Raw genomic sequence first — 27,884 nt, 5'->3', positions numbered from 1 at the left:
TCATTCCAAAGCAAACCCAAATGTTAAAAGCAATCTTCAAAAAAGCAGTCACAGAAAAGTGAGAATTACATTTTATTTCACATTAATAGAAACAGTGGAAAAATTTACATTTTTCCCACATTACAGCACATTTCAATGGAATATCTCTTACTATAAATCATATCTTGCTGATCTGTATAACTGAAACAAATTTATATTTTTCCAGGTAAATCAAAATGACTTATTAAATGATTGTTTAAAAATTCTAAATCCAGACATAAACGTATGGCTTCATTATTAACATTCTACATAGTCCATTACTAAATTATAATAAAGGTGCATTCCTAACATTGTTGTAGTCAGTTGAAATACAGAAGAAAAATTACAACAGTTCAGAAATACGACGCGTACATTTTTGTTACACATTAAACTGTGTGGTAACCATATGCGTTGAGTTCTGACTAACCTTCATTGCCGATAAATTTGTTTTCAAATAGTTTTTACCGATAATCTAAAAATTCCAACTATTTAAAATCAAGTAATTGCTACTTTTATATTTGCACAAAGGTTTTTTAAAAATCATCTGATTAAAGTGAAAATTTCAAATAAATTCATTGGCAGATGAAAGTAAAGCAAATTTTTCTAATGGACTGTTCATTTCCTACAGTAGCTGACTTCAAACATATGTACAAAATATGCAAACTAAAATTCTCTGCTACAAGGAGAATCATCTTAGAGCAAATCATCTTAGAAGTACAGTTTTTAAGATCGGTCTTAAATCTTCCAGAACATACTGCACTATGACCTAATAATTATTTGAGTTAATTACAGAAAAATACAACCACAGAATTATTCCTTACCTAGACTGAAGATTCTCTTAACTATATAGGTCTAACTTTGGACTAGGTACAGTTTGAAAAATAAGTAATGTAGGAAGTCTGAAGTGATGTTTGGTTTCTTTATATAAGTGTGAATACATTTTAAATACCATCATGTTTGTGATTCAGAATGTCAAATTACAGCATATACTGACAGCAGATGTCTATGGCAAGGAGGCAATATTTGGTCTGTTATGAAGGATAAAAGGAAAGAATACATTTCTTTTCTAGAGAGGAAAATAGAATATTAAGAAATTGTGCTCTGCCTGGGTAACTCAGTTGGTGAGAGCGTCGTCCCGATATGCCAAGGTTGTGGTTTCGATCCCATCAGGGCACATACAAGAATCAACCAATGAATGTATAAATAAATGGAACAACAAATCAATGTTTCTCTCTCTCTCTCTTTCTCCCTACCCCTCTCTCTCTAAATTCAATAAATAAATACAATTTTAAAGAAATTGTAATAGGGAAAGAAAAGCCTGGTCCCCAAAATAAAAGGGCCATTCATTGAAGAGAGCAATGTTACTCTTTATTGACACTTTGAAGCAATATCCCTATTATTAGGAATAATGTAGTTATACCTCATTCTTTTTATGTATTATAATCATTAAGTATATCTGAATACAAATATAAAAAATACACATACTGCATGGTGACTAAGTAATTTTGGAATAAGTCCACAGACTAAGTCACAGCATTCATAAATAGTTTATATCTTAACTGCTCATTTATCCCCGAACAAATTTTCATTAAGCAGACTAATAATTTTCAAATGATGTAATAGAAAAATCTGGATGTAGTATTTTATTATTTTGCCGAATTACATTTGGGGGGAAAGAAGCTAGCTGCTTCACCTATGCTAATGCTAGTATATTCTGGATCATGTTAACACAAATTCATGTATTGAAACCTTCAAGATCATAAATTTTCCACAAGGAGATATTATTTAGACTGTGTCATTGGTGTGTAATTGCAAAAGATTTTAACATTGCAAACATTATAACTTTCAAGATCCGGCACAGGAAGAGGTTTATACTCGACTACAACGATGCTGGTGTGTACTTCTACACAAAGGCGCCTTAGTGATGTCAATCAACTGGAGGTAGGATTTTATCGATGAATTGCCTGATATCCACCATTTCCTGTTTGGAATAAAGTGATTTAATAAGCTGTTACACAAATCAGAAATTAAATCCCCACTGAAATACCACTAACTAAATCCGTGGTGTGTGTACATAATGTGAAACAACATTTTTACTACTACAATGAAATAAAAAGTTGTAACAGAGAAAGGAGGCTCCAATAGAAATTTCAGATCATTTTCTGTGATTATTATTGTACATTCAATATGGCTCACATCTAGTATCTACTCCCTTGAAAATGGACTGCATTTTGCTATGCTTGAACAAATAAAACATGGGGTGCGGAGGGATGAAGGGGGCATAGAAGTGACAATAATGAGAAGTATTAAGAAGTATACAATGACTGCCAACTACATATACGGGGAAAGCCTAGCTTTTAACATTTTCTCGTGAGAATGAAATGCTAAATCCACAGCATAAAATATTTTTGGCCTTGCATCAGGGTTTTGATATAATCAACCATTAGAAAGATAGCAAGCACTTAAGATAAGCCTGGAAAGATATGAAAATTAATATAACCAAATATTTATGACAGCAAAACCTTTCCTAAAAGACCCCTGCATCTGTCTCACAGTTGTCTCACTTCCCCCAAACACATTTCATTTCCTCCAATCAACTCTAGTATTTCAAGGCTTAGCCCCCACAAGTCAGCAATGCAGAGAGCCTTCAACCTGATACTTTACTCAGAAAAAAGCCACAGCACGGAAGTAATCTATTTTACAACACTCTAAAGTCCTTTAAAAGTTTCCTGTGACACCATCTCCTACTTTTCTACCTCTTCTCACTTTCTGCTCCTAGTTATTCATCCAGTGTCCTCCAATGTGATGGCATAAAAAATCATTTAAGGAGCTTTTATTTTTAAAGAAATCTCCATACAAACACAGATGCCTGAGTTCAACCCCAACCCCCCGATGTGCTGAATCAGAATCACTGCATTTGGAATTTGGGGGTCTGTATGTTTATTAAGCTCTGGGGTCCTTGTGATACAAAGTGGTTGGAAAACCACTGCTCTAGACCCTCAGTCCCTTCTGGATGCTCAGAGCGCCACCTCCCTTTCTGGATTCAATACTTCACAACAGTTCCTTTTTTAAATTTTTTATTGATTCTATAAAAACAAAAGGTTATTTTAAAAGAACTTCTAGAAAATTGTGGGTATGACATCTGTTTGGTAACTCTACAGAAAGTCTATAGACCCACAAGTACAAAAGCAAGGAACCACTATGACAGTTTCAACTATGTCCTTAATAACACCCTAGCATCTCAGGCCCCTTGTCTTTCTGGATAAATCATATTACTACCTGCTGTCTCTGCCCTAAAGCAAATGAGTTAGCCAGGTTGAGCAGTTAGTTGCAAAACCATGGTAACATAAACTGCCTCAATGTTTAGCCGCCAATTTTTGGTGTAGGCTTCCCTAAGCCTCTAAATCTATCCAGGCCTCCTTCGTTCTCATTAAGTGACCACATCTCCCCTACTTCACTGAAAAGATTGAGAGGATCTAATGTGAGCTCGCAACTACTTTCTACCATACTTCAACAATCCATTCATGTTCATCCATCCTCTTCTATCTTGATTCCAAAGTGTTTTTCTCCTCTTTTAAGGCCACCACTACCCATAAATTATATCATCCCTCTAAGACTTCCCACTATCAGTTATCTTTTCTTTATGGCATCTTCTCCCTCTTTCCTCCCAACCCATCAGGGTCTCTTTCTCCCATCCTGTTAAATAAAGAAACTTCCTACTTTTCCCATTTTACCAAAACCTTTTTTTAAAAAGGTTTATACATGTTGCCTCTACTTCCTCATTTCCCTACTTCACATAATCTATTGCAGTTTGGCTCTATCTCCCCAAACATCTGAGGTACCTTCTTACTGGATAGTTTCTTCCTGGCCTATTTCTCCTTAAGCAGTCTCTGAATCATCAGTTATTGTTCCCACCCACTCAGAAATTCTCTCTTCCTGTACTCTCACTCAACACTTAACTCCTTTGAACTCCCCCAAAGTTCTATCCCTTAGATTTTTTTCTCATGATATCCCCCCATGGTGATTCTTCACTGATCAATAATATTGATAATTATTCTAAACCTCGATTAAAGGCTTGAGCTTCAGACAAGTATTTCCAATATCCCATCCTGATATACTGTAATGGGAGCACACCAATTCCCTTATGGTCATTAAACTCAGTAAGTATATGGCCTTCCTGTTACCCTAAAACTGTTCCTTGTACTACATACTTTGTGAGTGGCATCATCTTAATCATCTGAGCTAGAAATATAAGGCCTCATTGATACTTTCCTATACCATAGAATTAATCACTAAATCCTAGTGGATTCTGCTTCACTTGTTTCCAGAATATACATTACATCTTGCTTTGATTTAACAAAACAAAAAAAAAGTCAATGAACAAGTCCATTCTCAACACAACATAAAAGCTCTGTACAATCAAGTCTTTCCTCTCTCTCTCTGTTCTATGACACCTAGCTTTTCATAAGACTACAGCCTAATGGGACAGCTTGCTTCTCCTGTCCTACAGTCCCTTCTCTGCATACTTACTATCTAAATCCTACCCTGTGTTCAAAATCTAACTCTTTCATCATGACCCAGTGTCTCCTAAGATAAAATTAATCTCACTCTCCTCAGTTTTTCAAGTAACTTTTTAAAACTTCCAATAAAACACATTTCACATCTGTTTTCTATAGTTACTTGGATATATATCTTTCTCCCCTATTAAATTTTTAATATTAGTGAATCCTGTCTAAATTTTAATAAAAGGAAATGGTTTTTTCTGGTCTTAGAATTATGTACAATGCTTGCATGTAATAGGAAATCAGTGAGTGTTTGTTGAATTAAATTGAAGAAGCTTTGGTCTAAGTCCTGTTAACCTATGACTCAGAGTGAATTCATTAACTCCTTTAAAGCCCCAAATGGTCAAACATTATTTATCTTGAAATAGCACATGGAAAAAGAAGCGAATTACATCTCTATAATCACGGTTTCCGAACATTTACCTGTGGACATGAACTATGCATCATGCCTTCATAGACTTTGAAGGTTACATTGGCTGGATTTACCAATGTTTTTAGCTTTTCAGCAGTAAGAGAACCAAACATTAGAGGAACTAAAGGATCAGAATCGCCATGGCACTGAAGAATAGAAATATCTCTATTAACACCACTGATAGGACCCTGCAAAAACAACAAAACAAAATAAAACTAGTATTATTTATTCAAATATATAGAACATTAAACCAGGCATTTAAAACTATAGATAGATATGTGCATACAACATGTTATTACTTATTTTATAGGTTATATTTGACCATAGAAATAAAATTCCTGCCATCCTTATAACCTCCACATATCTTTATTTAAACTGTTATAGGACATATGGATTACCCGATCATATATTTTATGTTTTCCCAATAAATTGGTTCCTTGAAGCAGATTCTATTCTTTATCTGTTCACATTGTCCTGACATGAGAGGTATGTTTTAGCTGACCCATTTGTTCTCAGTTCTTATTTAATTGACTTAAGTAAGACGGTTAAGCCCTGGCCAGGTAGCTCAGTTGGTTAGAGCATCATCCCAATATGCCAAGATTGCCAATTCGATCCCAGGTCAGAGCACACACAAGAATCAACCAATGAATGCATAAGTAAGTAGAAGAACAAGTCAATGTTTCTCTCTCTCTCTCTCTCCCTTCCAGTAAATAAATAAAATAAACAAAGTTAATAAATAGCACTTACTATGTAACCAAAGAGTTACTACAGAATAACAAGAAAAAACCCTAGATTTAAAGACAAATTTGAAAATAAAGTCTACACCTCTCATGTATACTATATACTGCTCTACCCTGTTGGGTATTTAGAAATTATATTTTATTTTGCAAAATCTGCTATCAATGAGCATACTGAACATTCAAAAATATTTCTATATGTAAAAAATAGCCCTAATTTTTATATATCTTAAAATGTATCAACTAATTTAAATATAAGATTTATGACAACAGGACTTATTTCTTATTCCATTCTATGTAATCCACAATGAAGACAATGTAGTGAACCCATAAAGCCTAGTAATACATGACAAAAGTCTAAGAAAATTCTGCCTGGCCAGCATGGCTCAGCGGTTGAACATTGACCTATGAACCAGGAGGTCACAGTTTGATTCCCAGTCAGGGCACATGCCCAGGTTGCAGCTCAATCCCCAGTAGGGGGAAAGCAGGAGGCAGTCGATCAAGGATTCTCCCTCATCATTGATGTTTTTATCTCTCTCCCTCTCCCTTCTTCTCTGAAATCAATAAAAAATATATATTATTAAAAGTTTTTAAAAATTATTTTTAAAAAAGTATGATAATATAAACTCTGGGTTTTGAGTGATGATGTATCAATGTAGGTTCATTGATTGTAATCAATGAGTTACTGTGCTGCAGAATGTCAACAGTGCGGGGGGAGGCTGTGCATGTATAGAGACAGTGGGTATATGGGAACTTTCTGTACTTTCCACTCCATTTTGCTGTGAACCTAACATTGCTCTAAAAAACTAAAGTTGATTAAAAAAATGACCCTCTCCCCAACGCTATCTGCTGTCTCTTAGCTCAGTAATGTCACGTGGCATGACGCAATCAGACTACCTGTGGAAATGAAGACCGAAGTGGAAGCCAGCAACTGAGCGCAGTGACACCTGCCAGTTTCTGCTGTGTGGTCAGAGCAGTGTATAAAGATAAAGCTCCTCCCTAGGAAGACAAGCAGGGAGAGTCAATGGAACAACACATCCTTTGTTAACAGCAACTTAAGTTTCTTGTTATTAATAATGTCCATCAAAAAATCAAACTGGGTGGCTGATGTCAAATCAAATCAGGCAAACAAGTAGAAATACGTGCACACCCCACTGTGTCCTAAAGCACTGAAGACCACTGTGAGAACTTAGCAACCACCCAGTTAGTCAAGACACAGTTAATCCGAGTTAACTGCTGCACTTACAACTGCCTTAGAAGCATTATAGATTCATAGTTACTATTTTCTCCTCTGAAAAGTCTTCATATAAAATCAAATCTCGTCTTAAACTGGTATTATTTTCCAAAACAGTAATTCAAGACAATGAAGACTACGTAGCAGACACCTTTAGAGTATCAGCCTACCCAGCTCACACCACCCTCCATCCTGGGAACTGCATTCCCATCAGTCATCTAGATGCCATGTCACTCTGGCCACGCCCACGAGTCACTAGGCCACATGAAAACGTGAGATCCTTTCTCATCTGAGGTATTTATGTTCCTTCTCCCAAGATTCTGAAATTGGGACTCAGTGACTATCAGTCTGTTTCTTTGTGTGGCTGGAATTGAAATATGTAAACTCAAAAACTCCACAGTAATTGCAGGAGAATCTGCAGGGCTCAACCAATGGGAATCTGTGACAAAAAAGAGGGAAGAAATTCTCTTGTCTTCTACCTTACTGTTCCTATCAGTAGTCTCTCCTCCCAGACATGGGCTTTATACCTCTATTTAGAGTTTTGTTTAAAGAGCTATAGAGTGTTAACATTTCACATTCCAATCAGTTTACTTAATAAATCTATCTTCAAGACATCCTCTATACCAGTGGTTGCCAACCTTTCAGACCTCACGGACCACCAGTGGTCCACAGACTGCTGCATACAGTAAAGCTACTGCTGAAAAGAGAAAACTAGAAAAGCAAAAGAGTATAAGTATTCTCTCAATTAATAGTTATTTCAAATCCATTCAAACTTAATCCAGCATTAAAGGTAAGTAGTATATCAGTTTCTATAACATCTTCTAAAAAGAGGAGATGTTATAGAAAAGGATTGAAGCCACTGACTTCTAGATAAATATACTGATGGTACTGGCATACCACCCAAACTTTATCTTACCTGAGAAAATCCTCCCAAAATAATTCTGTCTGAAGGAATGCCATTCTTCACCTCTTGGTCTATCAAAGTTTTTACTAAAAACAACATGAAAATGATATTACTAATACTTTCAAAGTTAAGGTCATTGATACAATTTAAATAGAAAAAATATTTAATGACAGTAAAATACAAAGTATATTAAAGGTCAAAACAAGTGAAAAACTTGAAGCATTCTATTAAAATAGAAAATCAGAATGCATTTTCATGATAAAACTCAGATTTTGCATGTGGTGCTTACACTGTTAAATTGTTTCTTGTTACATAATTTGTAAAACAGTTTTTTCTCTCATCAATATATGAATATTCTTTTATGCATGGCCAATTCTGCTCATACACATTTTATATTTCTCTCTTCAAGGGACCACAGGCATTTGTACCTAAAAGTTATAATTTAGCCAAAACCGGTTTGGCTCAGTGGATAGAGCATCGGCTTGCGGACTGGAAGGTCCCGGGTTCGATTCCGGTCAAGGGCATGTACCTGGGTTGCGGGCACATCCCCAGTGGGAGATGTGCAGGAGGCAGCTGATCGATGTTTCTCTCTCATCGATGTTTCTAACTCTCTATCTCTCTCCCTTCCTCTCTATAAAAAATCAATAAAATATATTTAAAAAATAAATAAATAAAAGTTATAATTTAAAATTTTAAGTAATTAAGCAGATAGCATGGTTTGTGATTTACAGTGTTTAAACAGTTCATTCTGTTATTTGTTTTTAAAAAACACCGTATTATATTTTTCTATAGCCAGTAAAAGAAACAAATGAGTTATTTTCTTTCTGCAAAATAAATTTATGTTGCCACACATCATTAAATATATTACTTGATACCTCCTCAAATGTCCTTTTCTTTATAAAAGTCCTGAATTTTGGGAATAACTGCACCTTTAACAAATTTATCTTCTTTCATTTTTTACATATATGTAGGACTTTCATTTTTTAAGACTAAAATTTCCACCTTTACATTTCCTTTTTATTAAAAACACACACAAAATATGCTTTTATTAGACCACTGCAAAAACCCAAATGCCCAAATTAAAAATTATTTTGTTTTTGCCCTGACCGGTTTGGCTCAGTGGATAGAGCGTCGGCCTGCGGACTCAAGGGTCCCAGGTTCGATTCCGGTCAAGGGCATGTACCTTGGTTGTGGGCACATCCCCAGTAGGAGGTGTGCAGGAGGCAGCTGATCGATGTTTCTCTCTCATCCATGTTTCTAACTCTCTATCTCTCTCCCTTCCTCTCTGTAAAAAATCAATAAAATATATATTTTTAAAAAATTATTTTGTTTTTGTATATAGTTTAGTTCATTAGAATTAGTATGAAAAGCTAGAGGTACCTTGACTGGGGCATGGGAGAATGAGCTAGAGAACAATAAAGAAGATTTAAGGAATGAAAGAACTGTGAAGAAGTCTGAGGGATTTATTTAGGGGAGACTGCACAGCCTTTGGCAGATGCCCAAGTGGCAGAAACAGCCCATGTGTGAGGCGGGAAGGCTGTGGTTGGGGCTTGGTGAATGTGAGCTTCTAGCTAGTCAGGTGCTGTTGGGAGTATTCTCCCTCAGTTTCGCAAAGCTTTACATGCTATGGGTACACCAGCTGCTGAGATAAAGTTAACCAACTCCAATGGCAGCAGTCGCTTGTGGAGTAGTGGGTTCCAATTTCTGCAGCAGGGCCAGGGAACCACTGTGCTCCCTGGACCTAACCTGAGCACTCTTCTTTATTCTGTAGCACAGTCTCTCAGCTCTCAACTAGAGACTCCTTTCTTTTCCAGCTCTGAGCCTGAGCCTAATGGTCTCCAATGTTATATTACCTCGGAGAGGAAAGAAATTGCAAGTATGGCCCAGGCCAGTGGTCGGCAAACTCATTAGTCAACAGAGCCAAATATCAACAGTACAATGATTGAAATTTCTTTTGAGAGCCAAATTTTTTAAACTTAAACTATATAGGTAGGTACATTGTTATTAACTTAATTAGGGTACTCCTAAGGCTTAGGAAGAGCCACACTCAAGGGGCCAAAGAGCTGCATGAGGCTCAGCAAATCGCCGCTCGCGAGCCACATGTGGCTCTTTGGCCCCTTCAGTGTGGCTCTTCCACAAAATACCGACTTCTGCGCATCGGCCACGAAGTTTCAATCGCACTGTATATGCGCGCCCACACATGGTATTTTGTGGAAAAGCCACACTGAAGGGGCCAAAGAACCGCATGTGGCTCACGAGCCACGGTCTGCCGACCACAGGTAGGCCAATTCTATCATGAGGACAGAACGTTTTTCCCTCTGGACTGACTAGGCCCACCTGTCTTCTCCAAAGCCCAGCTCCTATCTTCCTCAGGGTCTCACAACTCATTCCCAAACCCAACACGTTTTTGTCATCTATTATTTTTTGACAAATACCTAGCTATAGGATTATAGCTTTTATCTTTTTTTCTTTCTTTTTAAATCCTCACCCGAGGATATTTTTTCCATTGATCTTTTTTTTTTTTTTAAATATATTTTTATTGATTCAGAGAGGAAGGGAGAGGGAGAGAGATTGAAACATCAATGATGAGAGAGAATCATTGATCGGCGCCTCCTGCATGCCCCACACTGGGGATCGAGCCCACAACCTGGGCATGTGCCCTGACCGGGAATCGAACTGTGACCTCCTGGTTAATGGGTCGATGCTCAACCACTGAGCCACACTAGCTGGGCAGTCCATGTTCTTTATGCTTTCACCAAAAAAAAAAAAAATCAAAATTAAGATGTTCATAAGGCAGCATGGAATACTAACCAGAGAACAGACTTTGGAGATTCTATAAAGTAGAGCTAATACTTATTTCATAGGAGTGTTAAATGAGAAGATTTATAAGAATTATCTAACTTTTTAAATATTACCACACTAAAATTAACCAGTATATAATTTTCATTATATATACAATTACATCATTATATCGTTATTTTCATCCTTATTTCAAGTCTCCTTAATGAAGATAACTGGCCACAGCTATTAAACCTTTTGTTATTTTCTCCATTTGATATGTAAACCAAAGCAAAATTAATTATCCAATAGTTAAAGTTTAGTAACTGCCATTCCTCCCTGTCCGCCTCACCTTCACTGACCATAGTTAAGTGAGTCCATGTGGCCTTCATGGCAAACAAGTTAGAGAGTGATCCGAAAGAAAGGAAACAGCACCACCTCCCAGTTCACATAATTGTGTAATATTTCATCAACATCAATAAAACTGGTCAGTCTACAAAAAATGTAAGAATGCATCCTATCTAATAAAAGAGAAACATGGTAATTGGCGTACGACCAATACCCTTTTCATTGGCTAATCAGCGAGATATGCAAATTAACTGTCAGCCAAGATGGCGGCCGGCAGCCAGGCAGCTTGAAACTAACATGAGGCTTGGTTGCCTCAGTGATGGAGGAAACCAACGTTCCCCGCCTGCCGCTGCCTCTGAGCTTGCAGTTTAAGAAACTCTGTAACAAATACCGCGGGACTTCAGCCAGCAGATTGGCAACATTGTAAGCAAAGGCCAGAAACCTACTTTCAGCCGGAGGCCTAAGAGCTGGAGCCAAGCCTCAAGCTAAAGCTGGCCCAGAATTTAAAAAAAAAAAAAAAAAAGGAAAAAAGGAGCGTTTGGGAGTTCAGTCACCCCCAGCCCGAAAACAGCCCTCAGCCCCTCACCCAGGCTGGCCAGGCACCCCAGTGGGGACCCCCACCCTGATCCAGGACACCCTTCAGGGCAAACCAGCCAGCACCCACCCGTGCACCAGGCCTCTATCCTATATAGTAAAAGGGTAATATGCCTCCCGGCACCGGGATCAGCGTGACGGGGGCAGCACCCAAACCCCCTGATCGCCCTGCGGCTCTGTGTGTGACAGGGGGCGGGGCCCCAACCTCCCTATCCACCCTGCTCTGTGCCTGATAGGGGGGAGCTCCCCCACCCCCACGGGCCCTGCTCTGTGTGTGACGGGGTAGAGCCATAACCTCCCCATCAGCCCTGCCCTGAGTGTGAGAGTGGGGGCGCCCCAACCCCCTGATCCGCCCTGCTCTGTGGGTGATAGAGGGCAGCACCCCAACCCCCTGATGGGCCCTGCTCTGTGTGTGACAGGGGGTTGCTCCACAACATCCCCATCGACCCTGCCTTGAGTGTGACAGGGGGCGGCGCCCCAACTCCCCAATCAGCCCTGCTCTGAGCCCGACCAGGGGCTGCACCTAGGGATTGGGCCTGCCCTCTGCCACCCGGGAGCAGGCCTAAGCCAGCAGGTCGTTATCTCCCGAGGGGTCCCAGACTGCTAGAGGGCACAGGCCGGGCTGAGGGACCCTCCCTCCCCCCCGAGTGCACAAATTTTTGTGCACCGGGCCTCTAGTTTGTTTATAAAACTACTCTGTACTTACCATATTCTGCTGCATGTTTAATTCCAGGTTCATCCTCCTGTGAATCTGGTGAAAGCCCAATAATATCAAACCTGGAAAATAAGGCAAAATCTTAAAAGAATATCTACTCATGGTAGGTATGTTTTACTAAACTCGTGGTAGTTGGGATAAAAAGGGCTGGCAAACATATTCTCTAGAACATGAAACTCAATTAAAATGTCTTCAGAGGTGAAACAATTAAATGCATGACTGACATTCTATATGTTCCTCTCATCCCAACTAGATATAGATTCCAATGTTAAGTCACAGTGCTACATAATTTTAGGATAAGAATATCTAAGAGATAATCTAGTCCAATCTTGCACCCAGGCAGGAATCTCAACCCATACTCCTAAGAAGTTTGCAATAAATTTCAGCCACTCATTTCCTCTTCTATTGTATAAGTCAACCCCATGGAATAGAGCTACTTTATTATGTCACTCTTGCATGCACTACTCATACCTTTTGAACATAGTTATTTATACTGATCTTTATCCATACTCTGCAAAACTTTTTCATTACGTATTATAGACACTTCAAACCAGAGACCAAGAGAAGCTTTCCTTTGGCCCTTTCTACTTCTCTATCAGAGTATGTGCTTTTATTACGCTCTCTAGAGACATTAGGTAGAAATTCTGGTTCTGGGCAGGAATTTTGCCAGAGAGAGAAGATTTAAAAAAACCAGTGACCAAGGTAGGCAGGAACCTGTAAAAGCCGCCAAGGAATCTAAAGTTCATAAAAAAAAGGAAGAGCAGGGATAGGTTAGAGATGGGGGGGAACAAGCAGAGAGGAGGACAGCAGACTGGCAGTCCTGATGAGGTCTAAGAAAAAATGGTGTGGAAACAAGGATAGCAAACTCAAGAGATGAGTAATTATTCTTAATATCAGGTTTGAATTCAGTGACTTCAGAGATGGCACAGTTCCAGATGACAAGGCCCAAGGATGACTGTGGATGACCAACGGTGAGAGAGGAAAATGTTACTGTAGAAGAGAAGAGCCAAGGAAGTAAGTAACAAGCCAGTCAAGGTTGTGAACGAGTCATTTACATTGGATCCTGTAGAAACTCAAAAGATAAAATGGTGGCATGGAACAGAGTGGAAAGGAAAATATTAATCAGGTGTCAAAGTCATCATTTTTTAAAAGACCTGTGGCAGGAGTCTCAGAGAACTGCAGGAAACAAAATCAAAGTTTAGAAGTGGTGCAGAGGAATGAAGAACTGACTCTACATACTATGGGGAATAGCAAAAATATCTTAAGAGGGCCCAAGAGGAAATGAAATGGTTTCCTAAAAAAATTCATCAAATAGAAGTTTAAAGAAGCTGTTGCTTAACCAGAGTAATTGCTACCTGGGGTCATTCAATGTTTGGTTACTAAAATCAACAGTTTGGTTACTGTTTATCAAGCAGTATTTCTATTCACCCAATTCTCTCCTGTTTCTCTACCTATTTGGTGCAGTCTCTGAAGTTTACCCCTGAATCTAAAATATAAAAACTTAAATAATTAAATAAAGGTTGAATTTAAAGTGAATTAATTATATAACTTTGCCACTTAAATTAGCTAATTAAACATTGCTATACACAAAAGTACCTCTGATCAAGAAAACGAAATATAAATAAAAAGTTCTTATTGACTAAGTAAGTTCTCACTTACCAAGAAGTCATGGCCATGTTCATATTTAATGTCACAGGCATTACTGGTCTACATGGAAAGAAAAAAATAGCAAAATCAGAGCAACTTAACAAAGCATAAAACCTCATAAAATTCCATCAATCAAAGATAATTACTTGAGGCTTATGTAAAACTGCTACGATTTTAACGTCTGAGGTGTTTCACTGCGTCCCCACCTGTACAGTTCGGTTTTGCATACTCTTCGTGTGTGTTCTGAAAACAGAGCAGCAGCTGGAAAGATCTAAGTTTGACAAATAAAAAAACGTTTTCCTTTCTCAACACCCTCACTTAGTACTTTCAAACCAAACATGAGAAGGAAAACCAGTAACCAGGACAGTTGGAAATGAATAGAATATGAAACTCTGGCTAAGGGGCTAAAGATATGAGCAATCTGTTGAACAGGTACTAGAGCATCAATTCCAATATGCTCAGATTACATTATTTTTTGCTTGTTTTCTAGTTCTTAGCTATATATCTGCTTGTTTAAGAGATCATTAAATAAGAGAAATAAAAGTTTTGCCTAAGTGTTCTTTACACCCAATTTAAGTTTGTGATGAAAAACTTGCTGGACATCCTGAATGTAACTAGGTACAAAAGAAAAGAAAAAGACATACACTAGGACTACATCTCACCACGATTTTCCTGAGTCATGAAACAAGTATACCTTAGAGCAGCGGTTCTCAACCTGTGGGTCGTGACCCCTTTGGCAGTCGAATGACCCTTTCACAGGGGTCGCCTAAGACCATCCTGCATATCAGATATTTACATTACGATTCATAACAGTAGCAACATTACAGTTATGAAGTAGCAACGAAAATAATTTTATGGTTGGGTCACAACATGAGGAACTGCATTTAAAGGGCCAGAAGGTTGAGAACCACTGCCTTAGAGGTTATAAAATCTTAGGAAAATTTACTTGAGAAATAACACTTTCCTAGGTTGGGAAACAGCCTTAAACCAAATTCAATTCTGGGTCCAGCAACAACATAGCAAAAATTCCAATATAATCAACAGTTCTGTTTCTTGGAAACTGGACTGTTTTCTTACCTAATCTCAGGTATATTTCCTCTTTCCATTTCCACTTATATTTATCACCTCAACTGCTACTACTACTTCTGAGGATGAATTACTAAGCTACTGGCATGTATATAATCCCATTTGTCTTCTTAGCAGCCTTTGATCTACAGACTTGCCCCACCAGTGTGGCTCAGTGGTTGAGCGTCGACCCATTAACCAGGAGGTCACCGTTCCACTCCCAGTCAGGGCACATGCCCAGATTATGGATGTGATCAACTTTGCAACCTAAGTATGTGCCCTGACCAGGAATTAAAAACGCAACCTTTTTGGTGTACGGGACAATGCTCTATCCAAGCCAACCCAGCCGGGCATTCATTTTTATTTTTTTATTATTTTTAAATTTTCTTTTTCTTTCTTTTTTTTTTTTTTAAATATATATTTTATTGATTGTTTACAGAGAGGAAGGGAGAGAGAGAGAGAGTTAGAAACATCGATGGGAGAGAAACATCGATCAGCCACCTCCTGCACATCTCCCACTGGGGATGTGCTCGCAACCCAGGTACATGCCCTTGACCGGAATCGAACCTGGGACCCCTCAGTCCGCAGGCCGACGCTCTATCCACTGAGCCAAACCGGTTTCGGCTTATTTTTCAATTACAGTTGATATTCAATATTACTTTGTATTAAGTTCAGGTGTATTCTTTTTTTTTCTTTTAAATATATTTTATTGATTTTTTTACAGAGAGGAAGGGAGAGAGACAGAGAGTTAGAAACATCGATGAGAGAGAAACATCGATCAGCTGCCTCCTGCACATCTCCTACTGGGGATATGCCCGCAACCCAGGTACATGCCCTTGACCGGAATCGAACCCGGGACCCTTCAGTCTGCAGGCCGACGCTCTATCCACTGAGCCAAACCGGTTTTGGCATCAGGTGTATTCTAATCGTTATTTTTAAACTGAATATTTAAAAGATAAAAATTAATTATATTCAAATGCTTTTCTAGAAAAGTAAAGCTATTATAATTATTCCTCTCTAGATTCCGAATCACAAGCCTAAAGATTAAAAATACTTACGCATGCGGGCAGATATATTTGATATGTGATCTTCTGATACGTGCAAAGGCTTCTTCCCATCCATGCCTGGTAGAGAAATTATTTTAACAATGCCATTAGATATTGTTTTTTTTAATGCCCAGTAAACTCGTATCAGAATAGTATTATTAAAAAGTTTGTGAAAATAAATGTTAACCCCTTAAAATACCTTAAAAGTGTGGGCCATCGATGCTATTAAAATACCAACACCAACCTAGAAACAGCCCAAAGACTATTGTTTCAACTTTATCTATGGATAAAGGTAATTTCTTGTGATGTCTGAAAAGAATTGTTTTCCTTCATGTATTTCCACAGGTCTTTAGAATTTACAAAATATATCTTTTATCTCTTTATAATGTGCCTAACAAATTAGGCAAGACATAATTCACATTTTATATTTTTAAAAAACCTCATAGGAGTAAAGTAAATCAGCTGTCTGGTATCTCTTTATGGTTACTACACTATTAAAAATAAACGTAATTAGCTTTGCAAATAGTATACTTGCATTTTAATGTACAAAAGAAGCAATATTATGCAGTAATGATAAATACCTGGTTTATGAGCTGCCACTACCAGATTCTGGTCCCAGACCAGAACTTTACCACACTCTGTGCCACTCAGAGACCTTTCAACATGGTACTCCAAGCATTTAAAATACAAAACCTATCTCTACCCCTGCAAAAGATAACAGTAAAGCACATTATAAAACGTGCCATCCATGCTCACTGCCAATACTAATTTTATGTATGCTGTTTCAATTTCTCTTTTTTGTTTTTGTTTATTGTGTTTTCTATTTTAGGCTTGGTGCCAACAATTGGGGGAAACTAAATAAGCCCTAAACATCATTTTATTATTTTAGCTCATTACAGCTTTGAAAATGTGTAGCCACTAAAAATAACACTTATAAAACACAATTTCCCACCTGTTAGAGTCCAAACTGGAATAGTTTCAATTATGTACCTCAAAGCATTACTCCATATAATAAAAGCTTGACTTAACGAGGCTGACATCCTCACACATTTATATTTTATAAAGTAAAGCCACTTTAAAAGTTTATTAGGATATAAAGACAAGTTAATGGTGACTACAGAAACAGAATAAAATAAAATTTTAAATTTTGTATGTTAATTTTAGAATTGTTCTTAAAACAGTAAAACCTCAGCTATTTTTTCCACACCAAAAGGTTCTTAAGGATGACTTTTTAAATACTCATGCCATTACGTAGCTCTCATATGTATATACACATACATTTGGCTAAAAATAAAAAAGCTAGAGTCCAGTGTGGTAAAGTACAAGAGCTTTAAGATATAGACTCTACAGTTCAAAGGTCTTCAGGTTTATTCACTAACTAGAAACCCAGTGCACAAAATTTCTGCCCAGTAGGGTCCCTAGGGGCTGCTGGCCGGGGTCTCCCTTCATTCCACACCACCCCCTGGTGGTCAGCTCACGTCATAGCGAGCGATCAAACTCCTGGTCAGTTGAACTCCCAAGGAGACACTTTTATATAAATACTAGTGGCCCGGTGCATGAAATTCATGCACGGGGGGGGGGGGGGGAGGGGCATGTCTTTCAGCTCTCTCGCAGTCCAGGAGCCCTTGGGGGATGTCTGACTGACTGCTTAGGCCCGCTTCCTGTGGAGAGCCAGCCTAAGCCATCAGTCGGACATCCTTAGCGCTGCTGTGGAGGTGGAAGAGGCTCCCGCCACCGCCACTGCTACGCTCACCAGCCGTGAGCCCAGCTTCTGGCTGAGCAGCGCTCCCCCTGTGGGAGCACACTGACCACCAGTGTGCGTTGAGCATATGCCCCCTGGTGGTCAGTGTGTCTCATAATGTCAGGTCGTTCCATGGTTCTGTTGATTTGTATATTTGCCTTTTATTATATAGGATACTAGAGGCCCAGTGCATGAATTTGTGCATGGGTGGGGGTCCCTCGGCCTGACCAGTGATTGGGGCCAATTGGGGTGTCTTACCCAGTCCCAATCAAGGCCACGGGAGGTTGGCTGGCAGGGGGAAGGGAGGGGGAGGGGCTGCGTGAGGTTGGCTGGCCAAAGGAGGTTGGCTGTGGGAGCACACTGACCACCGGGGGCAGGCAGCTCCTGCGTTGAGTATCTGTCCCCTGGTGATCAGTGTGCATCTTAGCGACTGGTAGGCCAGTTGTTCCAGTAATGGTCACTTAGGCTTTTATATATATATAGAATATCACCACAATCAATTTTAGAGCATTTTTATCACATAAAAGAACAAACTTGTACCCCTTAACAGTCACTCCCCTTTTGCTCCCCTAATCCCCCTGCTCTAGTAGCAGGCTGGAACAGCAGCACACTAATCTACTTTCTGTCTCTTTACATTTGCCTCCTCTGGACATTTCATATAGATGGAATCATGCTTTGTGACTGGCTTTTTTCACTTAGCATATTGTTTTCATTCATCCACATTGTAAGAGTACTTAATTACTTTTTATGGCCAAATAAAATCCTGTTGTATGGCTATACCATTATTTAACTATTCATCAGCTGATGGACATTTGGGTTGTTTATACTGTTTTGCTATTATGACTATTGCTGAGGTGGACATTTGTGTACATGTTTTTGTGTAGATATGTTTTTAATTCTCTTGTAGATATGTTTTTAATACCCCCAACAGCTGCCTGTGGCAACCACAATTCTGTTTTCTTAGATTCCACATGTGAGATAATGTAGTATTTGTCTTTCCTGTCTTTTTCCAAATGGCAGGATTTCCTTCTTTTTACGGCAGAATAATATTCTGTGTGTGTGCCATTTCTTTATTCCTTCATCTACTGATGGATAATTAGGTGGTTTCCATGTCTTGGTAATCTATATATATAAAAGCCTAAGCGACTGTTCAACCGTTCGACTGGTAACTATGACGCGCACAGACCACCAAGGGGCAGATGCTCAACACACAGTTAAGGAAACATGGAACAGACTGATGAATCTCAGAGGAAAGGGGGAGGCAGAGGGCAGGAAGAGATTAACCAAAGATCTTATATGCATACTGTAGGACCAGTGCACGGATTCATCCACTGGTGGGGTCCCTCGGCCTGGCCTGTGGGGATTGGGCCAAATCTGTGCACTGGGCTTGCGACATCCCTCAAGGGGTCCCAGATTGTGAGAGGGCACAGGCCAGTATGCAAGGGTTCCCCTTTTCCATCTCCTTACCAACACTTGTTGGTGGATCTGATTGGCATTCTGATAGGTGTGAGGTGATATCTCATTGTGGTTTTAATTTGCAATTCTCTGATGATTACTGACATTGACCTTTTCATATGTCTATTGGCCATATGTATGTTCTTTGGAGAAATACCATTCAGATCCTCTGCCCAATTTTTATTTGGATTGTTTTTTAGTGTTGAGTTATACGAGTACTTTAGAAATTTTGGATATTAAACCCTTATCAGCTGTATCATTGGTGAATATCTTCTTCCATTTGGGAGGTTGTCTTTCTATATTTTTGTTGATTGTTGGCTGTGTAAAACCTTTTTAGTTTGATGTAGTCCCATTTTTGTTTCCCTTGCCCTAGGTCAGTGGTCGGCAAACTTGCGGCTCGGCAAACCACAGCTCGTGAGCACCATGCAGCTCTTTGGCCCCTTGAGTGTGGCGGTATGTTGTGGAAGACCCACATTCAAGGGGCCAAAGAGCCGCATGTGGCTCCCGAGCCGCGGTTTGCCGACCACGGCCCTAGGTGATATATAAAAAACAATATTGCTAAGAGAAATGTCTGAGATTTTACTGCTTGTTTTCTTCTAGGAGTTTTATGGTATCAAGTCTTACATTTAAGTCTTTAATCCATTTTGAGTTTGTTCTTGTATAATAAATTCAACATGAATATCAAAATTTAGTATAAAAAGGTGGACTAGTGTTTTTTTCCCCCTCATGTATCTGTCCAATTTTCCCAACACCATTTACTGAATAGACTGTCTTTACCCCCTTGTATATTCTTGCCTCCTTTGTCAAATATTAATTGCCCATATAGGAATGGGTTTATTTCTGGGCTATCTATTCTGATCCATTGATCTATATGTCTGTTTTTATGCCAGTACCATGCTGTTTTGATTACTATAGCCTCATAAAAAGTTTCATATCAGGTAGTGTGATACCTCCAACTTGGTTTTTTCTCAAGAATGCAGTGGCTATTCGAGGTCTTTTGTGGTTCCATATAAATGTATGGATTATTTATTCTAATTCTGTGAAATACGCCAATTATATTTTGATAGGAACTACATTACATCTATAAATTGTTTTGGGTCATCTGGATATTTTAACAATGTTAATTCATCCTACACATGAGCAAGTGCACAGTATATGCTTTCAGTTATTTGTATCTTCTTCAATTGCTTTCTCAGTGTCATAAGTTTCTGAGTATAGGTCTTTTACCTCCTTGGTTAAATTTATTCCTAAGTATTTTTTTTTTTTTAATCCTCACTTGAGGATATTTTTTATTGATTTTAGAGAGAGAGGAAGGGGGAGGGAGAGGGAGAGAAACACCAATGTGCAAGAGAAACATCACTCTGCTGCCTCCCTTAAGCACCCCAACTTGGGATCAAACCCACAAACAAGCTATGTGCCCTAACCTGGAATTGAACCTGCAACCTTTTTGGTGTTTGGATGACGCTCAACTAACTGAGCCATCTGGCTGGACATTTTTAATTTTTTGATATAATTGTAAATGGGATTATTTTCTCAGTTTGCCTAATAGTTCATTATTGGTTTATAAAAATGTAACCAATTTCTGAATATTTATTTTGTATCCTGCTAATTTACTGGGTTTATTAGATCTAGTAGGTTTTCTGTGGAATCTTTAGGGTTCTCTATATAGTTTTGTCATCTGCAAATAATGAGTTTTACTTCTATTCCAATTTGAATGCCTTTTATCTCTTCTTGTCTATTATTGCGGCTAGGACTTCCAGTACTATGTTGAACAAGAGTGGTGAAAGCAGACCTTCTAGTCTTATTTCCGATCTTAAGGGAAATGCTTTTAGTTTGTCCCCTTTGAGTATGGTATTAGCTGTGGGTTCATCATATATGGCCTGTATTATGTGGAGGTATATTCTCTCTATTCCCACTATGCTGAGTTTTTATCATAAATAGCTGTTGGGCTTTGTCAAATGTTTTTCTGCATCTACTGACATGATCATGTGGTTTATATCCTTCATTTTGTATTATGTTAATTGGTTTGCAGATACTTACCAACCTTACACCCCAGTTATAAATCTTATTTGATCATGGCGTGTGATCTTTTTAATATATTGCTGGATTAGGTTTGCTAATATTTTGTTGAGGATTTTTGCATCTATGTTTATCAGGGATATAGGCCTATAATTTTTTTATTTGTAGTGTTTTTATCTGGTTGTGAAATTAGGATAATGCTGGCCTCATAAAATATGCTTGGGAGTCTTCCCACCTCTTGAATTTTTTTGCAATAATTTGAGAAAAATAGGTATTAGTTCTTGGAATGTTTGGTAAAATTCACCTGTGAAGCCATCTGGTCCAGGACTTTTATTTGTTGGGAGTTTTTACTTTTTATTACCACTTTGATTTCATTAGTTGTAATCAGTGTATTCAGATTTTCTTGATTCCGTTTTAGAAGACTGTATGTTTCTAGGTGTTTATCCATTTCTTCCAGATTGTCCAATTTGTTGGCATATAGTTGTTTGTAATATTTTCTTAGAATTCTTTGTATTTCTGTGTTGCAGTTGTTACTTCATTTTTTTTTAATTAAAAAGAAATATCTCAAACTAACAATTTAAAATTTACAACTTAAGGAAATAGAAAACAAAACAAAAAAAACCTAAATCCAAAGCCAGAGGAAGGAAGGATATACTTTAAAATTAGGGCTGAGATAATAGAAAATAGAGAATAGGAAAACAATAGAGAAAATGAGTGAAACCAAAAGTTGGTTCTTCAAAAATATCAACAAAATTGACAAACTTTTAATTAGATGGACAAAATAATGAGAAGACTCAAGTTACTAAAGTCATTAATAACAGTGAGTACATTTTTACTGGTCAAGAGAAATAAAAATGATTATAAAAGGATATTATAACAACTGTGTGCCAAAGAATTGGATAATCCTAGATAAAACGGACAACATCTAATAAACGCAAAACCTACTGAGACTAAATCATGAAAATATATAAAATCTGAAGACCTATAACCATTAAGGAAATTGAATCAGTAATCAAAACTCTCCCCCAAAAGAAAGGGGACCTGATGGCTTCACTTGTGAATTCTACCAAACTTTAAAGAATACCATCCTTCTGAAACTTTTCCAAAAAAATTTGAGAGGAAGGGACACACACTATCTAATTCATTCTTTGAGGCCAGCATTACTCTTGTACCAAAGCCAGACAAAGACATTACAAGTAAAGAAAATTACAGACCTTAAAAATGTGTGTCAGGAGAGAAAGTTGTGCAAATAATACAGAAAGAAGGAAAAGTGAGAAACCAGAAGGCCACAAAATGCAGTGAGAATACCTTAGTATAGTTGGTTGAACAATAACCCCAGAAACCTCAGAATATGATCTTATTCGGAAACAGGCTGTTTACACGGTTAATTTGATTAATATGAGATCATACAGAAGTAGGGTGGGCTCTAAATCTAGTAAACAGTGTCCTTATCAAGAAGAGAGAACACATATAAACAGCATTTGAAAAGCTGATGTAAAGAGGGAGGCGGAAATTAGAAGTATGTTGCTACAAACCAAGAAATGCCAGGAGCGATCACAATGAAAAGGCAAAGGATTCTTCCTTAGAGTTCTTAGAGGGAGTGTATATAGTCCTTTTGATACTTTGACTTTGGACTTCTAGCCTCTTGAACTATCAGAATACATTCCTATTGTTTTAAGCCATCTATTTTGTAGTTATTTGTTATGGCCCCAGGCAGTGGCTGACTTTGCACCTGGGGGGGGGGGGGCACCTGATGGACAGCTTCAGACCATACCAGATTACAATTCTCCATATCCACAAGTGACACACGCAAGGGGTAGACTCAGTGAGCACGAAGTCCCACTGAAGTAAGTTCTGCTCCACAGTGGTGTCTCCTGCACAGCAGCTCTTCCCCTGTAGGTGCAGCTGGTCCTCACAGCAATTGGCCTGGAGGTCAACTCCTCCCAGTGACGCTAACAGCAATCAAGGCTCAACTACAACAAGACTGTGCACACAGCCCACACAGGGGCGTACCTAGAGTGTCCAGTTCAGGTGACTGGGAAGGCTGAGCCACTGGGCCCTACAGGACACCTACTACACAAGGCCACTCCAGGAGACATTAGGTAGTAGCTCTACCAAATACATAAACAAACACAGGGAAGCAGTCAAAATACAGAGACAAAGAAACACTGTTACAAATGAAACAACTGAAGAAATCTCCAGAAAAAGAATTAAATGAAATGGAAGCAAGCAAACTACAGTGGAACCTCGTTTCTCAAACTTAATTCGTTCCAGAAGGCTGTTCAAAAACCGAATCATTTTTTCCCATTAGAAACAATGTAAATTGAATTAATCTGTTCCAGACCCCCAAATGATTCCGTTTTAACCTTTCTTATATATAGTTCATGTCTAATGTACTGTATAACCTATAAACACTTTAAAAACAAAAAGGACATGAAATGTAAACGAAAATTTAACAAAAAGGAAAGAAACTGTACAATAAAAAAATGAAAATTTAATAACAACAATTAGCAACAACAAAAGCAGAAAACACAAAAATATTCACTGTACAATATCCTGAGATTTTAACAGTGGTTAACTGATTCATACTCGCACATTCTCTTCTTTGTCGCCTGAGAGACTTGTGACTGATCATATAACTATCAGCATGAAAGGGTTGTCAGGTTGAGAAGCGAGTTGCTCGAGATGGGAGACATCCGAGAATCGAGGTTTGACTACTGGATACAGATTTCAAAACAAAGGTTATAAGGTTGCTCAGGGATCTTGAGAGCTTCAAGAGACTCAATGAGAGCTTCAAGGGACTTAGTGAGAATGTCAAAGACATGAAAAAGCATACACTAACTGATATGAAGAATAATTTATAGAGATTAAACAGTAGAGTAGAGGATTCTGAGAATCAAATCCATGATTTAGAATATGAGGAAGCAAAAAACACCCAATCAGAAGAACAAAAAGAAAAAAGAATCCAAAAATATGAAGATAATATAAAGATCCTCTGGGACAACTTCAAGGGTACCAACATTTGAGAGACAGCAAGATACTGAAAACCTATTTGAAGAAAAATGACAGAAAACTTCTCCTACCTGGCGAAAGAAATAGACTTCCAAGTCCAGGAAGCACAGAGTCCCAAACAAGAGGAACCCAAAGAGGCCCACACCAAGAGACATCATAGTTGAAATGCCAAAGGTTAAAGACAAAGAGAGAATCTTTTTTTTTAAATAGATATTTCATTGATTTTTTACAGAGAGGGAGAAGGATAGAGTTAGAAACATCAATGAGAGAGAAACATCAATCAGCTGCCTCCTGCACAACCCCTACTGGGGATGTGCCCGCAACCAAGGTACATGCCCTTGACTGGAATCGAACCTGGGACCCTTCAGTCCACAGGCCGACGCTCTATCCACTGAGCCAAACTGGTGAGGGCCAAAGAGAGAATCTTAAAAGCAGCAAGAGAAAAGCAGTTAGTTACCTACAAGGGAGCACCCATACGACTGTCAGCTGATTTCTCAACAGAAACTTTGCAGGTGGGAAGGGAGTGGCAAGAAATATTCAAAGTGATGAATAGCAACGACCTACAACCAAGATTACTCATTTAGAATTGAAGGTCAGATAAAGAGCTTCACAGACAAGAAAAAGTTAAAGGAGTTCATCACCACCAAACCAGTATTACATGAAATACTTTAAGAAGAGGAAAAAGAAGAAGAAAAATATCAAAAATATGAACAACAAAAAAAATATGAACAATAAATACATATCTATCAACAATTGAATCTAAAACTCAAAATAAACAAGGAATCTAATGCACAAAATAAACTGATAAATAAATCAGAACCAGAGACATGGAAACATGAAACTGACAAATCTCTGGGGGAAGGCTAGGAGGGGGTGGGAAGAGATTAACCAAAGATCTTATATGTATACTAGAGGCCTGATGCACAAAGATTCGTGCAAGAATGGGCCTTCCTTCCCCTGGCTGCCGGCACCGCCTTTGCTCTGGCCAGAACTGCCTTTCTGCCTCCCCACGCTGCCCAGAGGCCCTGAGCGGCTGGGGTGGTGCACAACGCCTGCGTCCCGCCCCGCCCCTGGCCAATCAGCATCTGCATATGCAAATCAACCTGGCAGCTTTGTTGTGTTAATTTGCATACTCACTCCTGATTGGCTGGTGGGCGACACGAAGGTACAATTTGCATCTTTTTTATTAGTGTAGATATACGTTACGTATGGACACAGACAATGGGGTGGTGAAGGTCTGGTGGAACGGGAACCAGATTGGGGGGGGGGAGGGAGGAGGACATCTGTAATAATCTCAACAATAAACATATTCTTAAAAATGAGAGAGAATAATACACACCAAAAAAAAAAGTTGACATATTTTCAAAAGAAATTTAAAAAATTCTCTACACCTCTTTTTAGTAAAATAAATCTGTCATTTTCATAGGACTACCTGGTTGCCAGAACATAGTCCTACAAGCTTTTCTGTTACTCCATACAAAGTATGTGTCATGTTACCTCTCCTTAGTAAGCATACATACAAGAATATTAGGCAGAGGGAAGGCAGGTGAGGGTGGGGGGAAAGGGGAGAGATCAACCAAAGGACTTGTATGCATGCATATAAGCATAACCAGTGGACACAGACACGGGGAGTGAGGGCATGAGTGGGGAGGTGGGGGACAATGGGAGATAAGGTCACATATGTAATACCTTAATCAATAAAGAAAAATAAATAATTTTTTTTAAAGATTAGAAATAACATTTAAAATTTAATCTAAAAATAAGAAAAATTATTTTAACCCAACACCTCTCTGTAAAGATTTAAGTTTTAGCTACTTTATCAAAATTTATCTATTTTTAGTTTTTTGTGAATTCTACAATATTGTAACAACTTTACCTAAGTTTCACTGTTTAAATTAAAAACAAAATCTTTCAATGTAGAAAAGGCCTCAGTGAAAGATAAATCATTTATCTAAAGTTACCACAGCAAAATTTGTTTGCTAAGCCTCCAAATAAATCATTGCGTTGCCTCCCTGGCCCTTTACCTGATTTTTTTTCTCTTAAGGGAACATCTAAGCTCTCATTCAGAATGCTGTAGACTGCACATTGCTATTGTCTCTCTTATCAAAATCAACCAGTTCTTCTCAACCTGCCCTGAAATGTTAACCCTCTGGAAAGCTCAAACATTCCATCCTTCTCTGCTATCCAATACCCACAGCAACTCAAGGAGGAGTTTGCAATTTTAATATGTTCCAAAAACAAGAGTTGAAAAATGACACATTCAAGACGATGAGGGGAAATTTTGGAGGGTTTTCAAAAACGAGAAGACTGTGTCTTATTCCTGGGCTGTGAGAAATACAGTGCTACTAAGCAATCTTCTTTTACACAATCTTAGAGTTCATAAATGTGAAACCTTTGATCGCTTAGGGTGGATTGCATGACCCCCACTTTATTACTGTTGCTAAAATAATGGTACCTACCCCGTATCTCCCAATCCATGAAGGAAAATCACCTGGAGGAAAAGAGGAAAAATTAATCAGCAATGCCCTGGTCAATCCATGCGCCATGGTTACACGCTGCCGCTTTGGTTAAGGAAGCCAGAATCACAGAACACCTCCTTCAGCAAGTGAATGCATCTCGACAGACCTCTCTCCCATGGCAAAAGGACTTCACTTCCCTCCTTGTCCTTCCTAAGATCATTCAAGTGGGACTTGAAAGAGGTCCCACCTTTTTAAGTGCAAATGATCACATTCTAAGACAAAGTCTCTTTCAAGTCAAACCATGAAAGGTCTCCTTTATACGGTAGATAGAACTTTTCCATCACAAAAATCAACTTCCGGAGGCAAAAACAAGTTTGAGATCCTTAAGTACAGCTTCCTAAAAAACAGCACCTCTGATCTTATAAGAAACCTCCGAACTTCTTTAATTTAGGATGAGAATGCAAGGTTAAGAAAGCAAAGTCTTCCGCATCCACAAACAAGACAGAAACATGCCAAAAAGCCACCTCGAGTGGGAGCGCCTCTGCACTAACGCAGCTCATTCCCAGCGGGGCCGGCGGCCGGGGGTCCCGGGGTCCCGCGCGCCGCACGCGCTACGCAAGGCGGAGGGCGAGGGGCGGGGAAGGGGTGTCGCGGCCGGGGAAGGGGTGGCGGGCTGACCCCCCCCCCGCCCCCCGCCCCGGCCCGGGCCGCGAACCCAGTGCTCTCCCCGCACAGCCGGGGCCCGGGACGTGCCGACCATGCCACCTCCTCCCGTCAGGGCGGAGCGTCCCCACGCCGGGGCGCTAACCCGCCGGCGAGGTCACCGGGCCAGAGGGGCGGCCACCGACCGCGGGCCGGGCGGGACCCTCCGAGCTCCGGCCGCCGCCACTCACCGCAGCGGTGGCCTTCCGGGCGGCGGGAGCCGAGGCAGACATGTTATTGCCGCACATTCACCGGCTCGGCTCCGCTCCACCGACGAAGCACGCGTCGGAAGCGGAATATAAAGCCAGCGCCCGGGAGCGGCCCAAGGGCGTGAGAGCGGCGAGTCCCGCCCGCCCCACCGAGCGCGCTCAGGCGCGTGCGCGCCCCCGAGGCGCCGCGCCGCCCTCCGCCAGCTCCGCGCCCCCGGGTCCGAGTG

The 27,884-nt window shown here is 39.4% G+C and overlaps 1 protein-coding gene across 2 annotated transcripts; it reads right to left on the bottom strand.

Annotated features, from left to right (window-relative positions):
- Positions 1-56: 56 nt before the first annotated feature.
- On the bottom strand, positions 57-27,884 carry LYPLA1 (lysophospholipase 1). 2 transcript variants are annotated; one of them, XM_059671762.1, is made up of 9 exons: positions 27,640-27,884; positions 26,747-26,778; positions 16,073-16,138; positions 13,962-14,009; positions 12,294-12,364; positions 7,880-7,953; positions 6,627-6,728; positions 5,004-5,180; positions 57-1,999 (listed from the first exon to the last, which is right to left on the bottom strand). In XM_059671762.1, the coding sequence occupies exons 1-9, from the start codon at positions 27,694-27,696 to the stop codon at positions 1,946-1,948; spliced, it is 681 nt and encodes a 226-aa protein (XP_059527745.1). In that variant the 5' UTR covers positions 27,697-27,884; the 3' UTR covers positions 57-1,945. The 2 variants fall into 2 exon arrangements, with proteins under 2 accessions (XP_059527745.1, XP_059527746.1); XM_059671763.1 differs by lacking the exon at positions 27,640-27,884 and adding an exon at positions 14,096-14,220 and having other exon boundaries at positions 26,747-26,784.

This window comes from Myotis daubentonii, chromosome 17 (assembly GCF_963259705.1).
Source record: "Myotis daubentonii chromosome 17, mMyoDau2.1, whole genome shotgun sequence".
Classification (NCBI taxonomy): Eukaryota; Metazoa; Chordata; class Mammalia; order Chiroptera; family Vespertilionidae; genus Myotis; species Myotis daubentonii.
This window is presented reverse-complemented; position numbering and strand designations above follow the sequence as displayed.

What these genes read in the sequence shown, in the direction of transcription:
- LYPLA1 (XM_059671762.1), bottom strand. Translation starts at nt 27,696, where the DNA reads ATGTGCGGCAATAACATGTCTGCCTCGGCTCCCGCCGCCCGGAAGGCC. An exon ending in AACATGGCCATGACTTCTTG is followed by an intron (nt 12,365 to 13,961) that starts GTAAGTGAGAAC and finishes CTTATTTTCCAG; the next exon opens with GTTTGATATTATTGGGCTTT. An exon ending in TTTTGGGAGGATTTTCTCAG is followed by an intron (nt 6,729 to 7,879) that starts GTAAGATAAAGT and finishes TTGTCTTCCTAG; the next exon opens with GGAGGAGCTTTATCTTTATA.